Below are 5,653 nucleotides of genomic sequence, written 5' to 3'. Positions count from 1 at the left end.
GTCAGCAGCCACTTGGGAGAGAGACAGGCAGCTGCAAAGGGTCTGGTCATGTATAGCACACATGCATGAGCACAAATACAGAACCTATTCTGTCCCACACACACAAACACACACACACACAGAGAGAGAGAGAGAGAGAGAGAGAGAGAGAGAGAGAGAGAGAGAGAGAGAGACTCTAGTTTCAATATACCCTTTCCCAGTTCTGTTTGCTTTCTAAAGACGCCACTAAATTATACTTTTATCTGAGGTACCTCACTATCAGGATGTTGCCCACAAAACAGTTATCACCTCTGTGGAGCTTTGCTTGAGTATTTTAGATATCAGTGTCCAGGAAACTCCCCTCCTGGCCACTCCAGTTCAGCCCAGCCTCAGCATTTATCTCTAACCTCACAAAACAACAGATACATACATATTGGAAGATAGATAGGCGAACAAAAATTTACATGGGTGAGACTCTTGCTGTGTGACATAGGAGGGGACAGTTTGGTCTTCGGCTGGTTCAAGGCAGAAGGGTAGTATGTGGGCACCCCATTGGGAGTGGCTGGGGCACCCCATTGGGAGTGGCTGGGGCACCCCATTGGGAGTGGCTGGGGCCCAATACTGTGGCCATGAAGACAGTTGTTAAGGAGGAAGGGCATCATGAGGGGGTCAAAATGGGAGGACCCAAGGCTTGGGGCTGCAAAGCAGAGTAACAAGGTTCCTCTTCCCACCTCTAGGTGGCAGAACAGCTCATCAACCCCTTCGGGGAGGATGATGATGATTTTGAGACCAACTGGATCATTGACAGAAACCTGCAGGTATAAGGGGGTGTGGGGTGTGCAGAGACTGTGTCGTAGACCCTTCTCCAAGAGGGGTCCAAAGAGGGGACGCAGCAGTTTCTCAGGGAGACCACACAGCCAAGTGTCTTCCCCTCCTCTAACATCAGCACCTCTCTCAGCCAGTCATTCACTCACAGGATTCTCACCTCGACTTTGGAGACTGCGAGTAAGCATCAGTGTCTGTAGTACCACGGGTGGGGAAACTGGGGTGCAGAGGGAACTAACTGACAGTTCCTGAGGCTTCCATCGGGCAGGCTCATGGTCCTGCCCGGGCTGCCCATTCTATTGGCTACCACTTCCGTCCTTGGCCACCAGGTGTCCCTGTTGTCCGTGGACGGGATGCACCAGAACTTGCCTCCCATGGAGCGCGACATGTACTGGAATGAGGCAGCACCTCAGCCACCCTACACAGCTGCTTCCGCCAGGTCTCGTCGACATTCCTTCATGGGCTCCACCTTCAACATCAGGTAGACAGTGCCAGGGGACTGGGTGGGAAACTTTTCAAGTGTAAGCAACTTGGAACAGCTCTTATGACTACACTGGGTGCCCAGTAAGAGCTAGCCAGTGGACTGTGTTCTTCACAGACATTAATTTTTTCCCCTCCCAGTAACCTTTGTTTGCTGTGTCTACTGTTCAGACAATTAAGTACAGGTTTATAGGGACTAATAAAGTTGCCCAGCCCAAAGACACATAAGTGACGAAGGCCACATCTGAGCCAGCTGCCTGGTTCTAGTTCCACACGCTTCCTACTTATTTTTGATTGGTTTTTCTTGAGATAGAGTCTCACATAGTCCAGGCTGGCTTCAAACTCACTATGCTGGGGAATGAGAGACAGGCACTGTTGCCTTGGCGTTTGGTGTTTTGCTTTGTTTGAGACAAATCCATGACTATGTAGTTCGGGTTGCCTTGGAATCCCTGACTAGCCCAGGTTGGCCTTAAATTCACATCTAGAGCTAGGGATACAGGTGGGAACCATCACTATGTGCGCTACTTTTTTTTTTTTTTTTTTTTTTTAAGACAGGCATCTCCACATAGTCCTTTATGTCCTGGAGTTCACTAGGTAGACCAGGCTGGCCTGGAACTCACAGAAATCCTCCTGCCTCTACCTCCTTACATCCTGAGATTAAAAAACATGGTGTGCTCTACCACACCCAGCTACCTCCATACTCTCCACTATGCTACGTTAGAGCCTCCAGTCCAATCTCTCCTGTGTACAGCCCAGAGAGAAACAGGACTTTTCCTGGAGTAGTCAGCGATTGATGATGCCGTGAGATACCAAGGCTGGCTTTCTAGCTCTGACCAGAGAAAGTAACCTTTGCGTGGACATGGAATTCTAGGAAGCCTGGGATGTAGGAGGAATAGTATTTGTGAGGGAGTCCCAGTAGGAGACAGGGCCTCCTGAATAGATTGTCCTACAAAGACCTCCCTACACCCTCAGCAGCCGAAATTTCCTCTGTACAATCGCATTTCACCCAAATTCCTCCTAGATACAGTAGGCCGAATGGGCCTTCTCACACAGTCCTCTGGCTGACAGAGGTGAACAGGCTCTGGAGTGTCTAATGTATTTGTACACTGTACTAGACCACTCTCTCTTTGCTCTTTTATGAGCCAGAGTTTATTAAGCTGAAACAAGAAATAGGAACATTTTGGAAGATGTTTTTGAACCTGTTTCATCTGAACATCACACACACACACACACACACACTGAACCTAGTGTGGCATTGGGTGCAAGTCCTGCATTCAGGGAATGTGCAAAGTAGTAGTGGAGTAGGCTCCAATCCATGGCCAAAGACTGGGCAGACACAGAACAGAAGTTGCCTTTGGCTAAGAAGTGATTTCCTCCTGGGCCTGCAAGTAGTTCTTAGAGCCAGGGGAGTTTTGGATGCAGGCATGGGCCCCATCCTGAGTAATCTTTTTCTTACCGATTAAAGGTCCTGGGGCCTCAGGAAGTCTGCGGCCAGGAAGCCAAAGGCCTTTTGGTGTATGTTACTCCCCACTGGGTAACATAAATTCTTTGTTCCTGCTCCACCTTATCTGAACAGGCTTCACTAGGAGCAGAAGTTCCCATTGCCTGGAGGGAGATACTCTAACAGACGGTTGCCTGATAAAGATTAGACCTTGGAATTCAGGGAATTAGTGTGGGTTAAAGCAGGAGAGCCTGAGTTTGACCTCCAGAACAGATGGTGTCATTTGACCCCATACATTTGTAACCCCAGTGCTAAAGCAGACTCAAGAGAGTTGCCTGGAGATGGCTGGGCAGGTAATCTAGCCTAATTTGTGAGCTTCAGGCCAGTAGGAGACCCTGCCTGTCCCAAAGAAAGTGGATGGCTTTCTGAGGACACAATTGGAGATTGTCCTCTGGACTTCACACAGGCATACACAGGTGCATCACACATCTATATACACCAACTCTGTAAGGCTAGACTGGAAAGTTGAATGTTAACCAGTGAGCATCACCCTAAGGTAAATTGGGCCTTGATGGACTCCCTGGGAAGTGTAGGATCCATCAGAAGAGGTGAAACCTTGGTCCTGGGCAGACATTTGCTTCCATCTTTTCTTTTTTTAAAGATTTATTTATTTATTATATGTAAGTACACTGTAGCTGTCTTCAGACACTCCAGAAGAGGGAGTCAGATCTTGTTACGGATGGTTATGAGCCTCCATGTGGTTGCTGGGATTCGAACTCCAGACCTTCGGAAGAGCAGTCGGGTGCTCTTACCCGCTGAGCCATCTCACCAGCCCCGCTTCCATCTTTTCTTTGTCCACTTACTCAATCTTATGCTTCTCTTTTCCTTCCAGCCTGAAGAAAGAAGACTTAGAGCTTTGGCCAAATGAGGGGGATGACATGGATAAGAGAGAGACTGGTTGTGGCAACACCACTGGATGCTTCTTAGGACTGCAACCCCAAAACTACCATCCTCCCTGGAAAGACTTAAAGACCAAACTACTGTGTTCTAAGAACCCCTTCCTTGAAGACCAGTGTAAGGATGCCAACCAGAAAAGCCAGAAAGATATCTGTAAACTTAAGGGTCTGGACTTCTTCAAAGGTGTTCCAGGGTTTAAAAGGATAGGCTCCCATCGTGGCCCACAGGCACCCGGCAGCCACACTCCTGAGCAGTCAGCACCTTCCAGCTCAGACACAGGTATGGACACAAAACACAAAAGCCTAACAACCATGACTTCTGAGACCAAGAACACTTTGTTTTCAAGGTTTATTTTTATTATTTTTTATGTATGTGTGACTTTGTGAGTATATGCCGCATATACTGGTACCCTGTAGTTATAAACACTTGTGAGCTGCCTGATATGGGAGCTGGAAATCAAACTCAAGGAAGAACAGGAAGTGCTCTTGACTGTTGGCACATCTCTCCGGCCCTACCAAGAACACTGTTAAATTGTTCCTAGGTGATGGGCCTTCCACAGAGTACCAAGAAATCTGTCACATGAAAAAGAAAACTGTGGAGTTTAACTTGAACATTCCAGAGACAGAGAGTTCCACAGAACATCTTCAGCAACACCGCTTGGACCAGCTGTCAACCAATATACAGGCTCTAATGAAGGAACATGCAGAGCCCTATCCCTACAGGTCTGTCCACCCAAAGAGCTGCATTCCCCATGCCTGCGATTTCAGTTCTGAGTCTACCCAACAATTCCCCAAGATTTCATTACTGACCTGTGGGGGAAACTTGTGTCCCTACACTAGCTGAGGGTTAATGCCAACTACCTAGGGAAGGACCCTGTGATAGAGGCCTTTTGCTCACTTCATCTAAAGGCTTGATATGCACAACAAACTTCTGGCGAGTGAAACAGTACTGACAGAACGCTGAAATGACGGCTGTCTTGAAGTAGGGAGTTTCTTTTTGCAGGGATGGCTGGCTAGTCTTTTTGTAGGTGGCCTTGAGACAGAACTGTGCTCTAGCCAGTGTAGCCCAAGGGCTAGCCTCATTATTCTTATCAGCTACATGGCAAATAAACACTTGTTCTTACCAGAGTACACCCCACCTTACTTCAGGCATTAGCCATGGTCTCCTGGGGTACCTTCTTGGGTCTGGGATTCCTGCTTAATATTTCCAAAAAGCCTAATGTCATTTCTCTTTTACATTTCTTGGGACACTTTTGCCCAATTATAAGCATTCCACCCTCTCACCTTGATCACACATCCTGAGCGTTAACTTCCCACTTCCACAGTTTCATCTGTGTCCAGAACATCTTTTTCATAAGTGGAAGGGCAACAATTTCCAGCTTGCTTTTAGTGCTAGACATTAACTTTTACAGACCATCCCAGTGTTTAAGACCAGCTTCCACCTTTGTCCTCAGTCAACTCATGCTATGAATACTCTCCACAGGGATGAAGCTGACATCAAACCTGTTCTCTATGAGTGATGCTTCACGGCCTGGCCCTGACTTGCAAGGATGCCAGCAGGGCACTGACCCAGTCGAAGGCACACAGCAGCGACACCCAAGATATGTTCCCATGACAGTCTAGCAAGTAACTCAGAACCAAGAGTGCTTAATAGTCCTGTCTGAAAACACCTGTATTTTACTATCTTTCCCAAACTAAGGAGTTTAATAAATGTGAATATTCTTTTGGGTGTTTCAGTGTGATTAGTGTAACCGGCACTGAAGCAACTGGAAGCTGGCATGCTTATCCTCAATCGCAAAGACAAGAGCTGGGTACCAAAATTCTTTATTTGAAGAAATGGTACAAATTAAAGAACTTAAGCAGATGTTTTGGTGCAACTTATAGAAAAGATAAAGGCAGCTTGACATGCATGCACTGCCTCGGTGACCAGTAAAGTCACGTGGCTTTGGGGGAGTCAGCTTAACTCTCATTA

The 5,653-nt window shown here is 47.3% G+C and overlaps 1 protein-coding gene across 1 annotated transcript in view; it reads left to right on the top strand.

The window, feature by feature from the left end:
- The window catches only part of Best1 (bestrophin 1), a 12,363-nt gene extending 7,162 nt beyond the window's left edge, over positions 1-5,201 (top strand). Inside the window, exons 6-10 of the mRNA XM_021210073.1 lie at positions 717-797; positions 1,134-1,285; positions 3,618-3,961; positions 4,224-4,404; positions 5,165-5,201. Of these exons, the coding sequence (XP_021065732.1) occupies positions 717-797; positions 1,134-1,285; positions 3,618-3,961; positions 4,224-4,404; positions 5,165-5,201 (795 nt within the window). The remainder of the gene's footprint in view (positions 1-716; positions 798-1,133; positions 1,286-3,617; positions 3,962-4,223; positions 4,405-5,164) is intronic.
- Positions 5,202-5,653: the final 452 nt, after the last annotated feature.

This window comes from Mus pahari, chromosome 1, assembly GCF_900095145.1.
Source record: "Mus pahari chromosome 1, PAHARI_EIJ_v1.1, whole genome shotgun sequence".
Taxonomy (NCBI): domain Eukaryota; kingdom Metazoa; phylum Chordata; class Mammalia; order Rodentia; family Muridae; genus Mus; species Mus pahari.
This window is presented reverse-complemented; position numbering and strand designations above follow the sequence as displayed.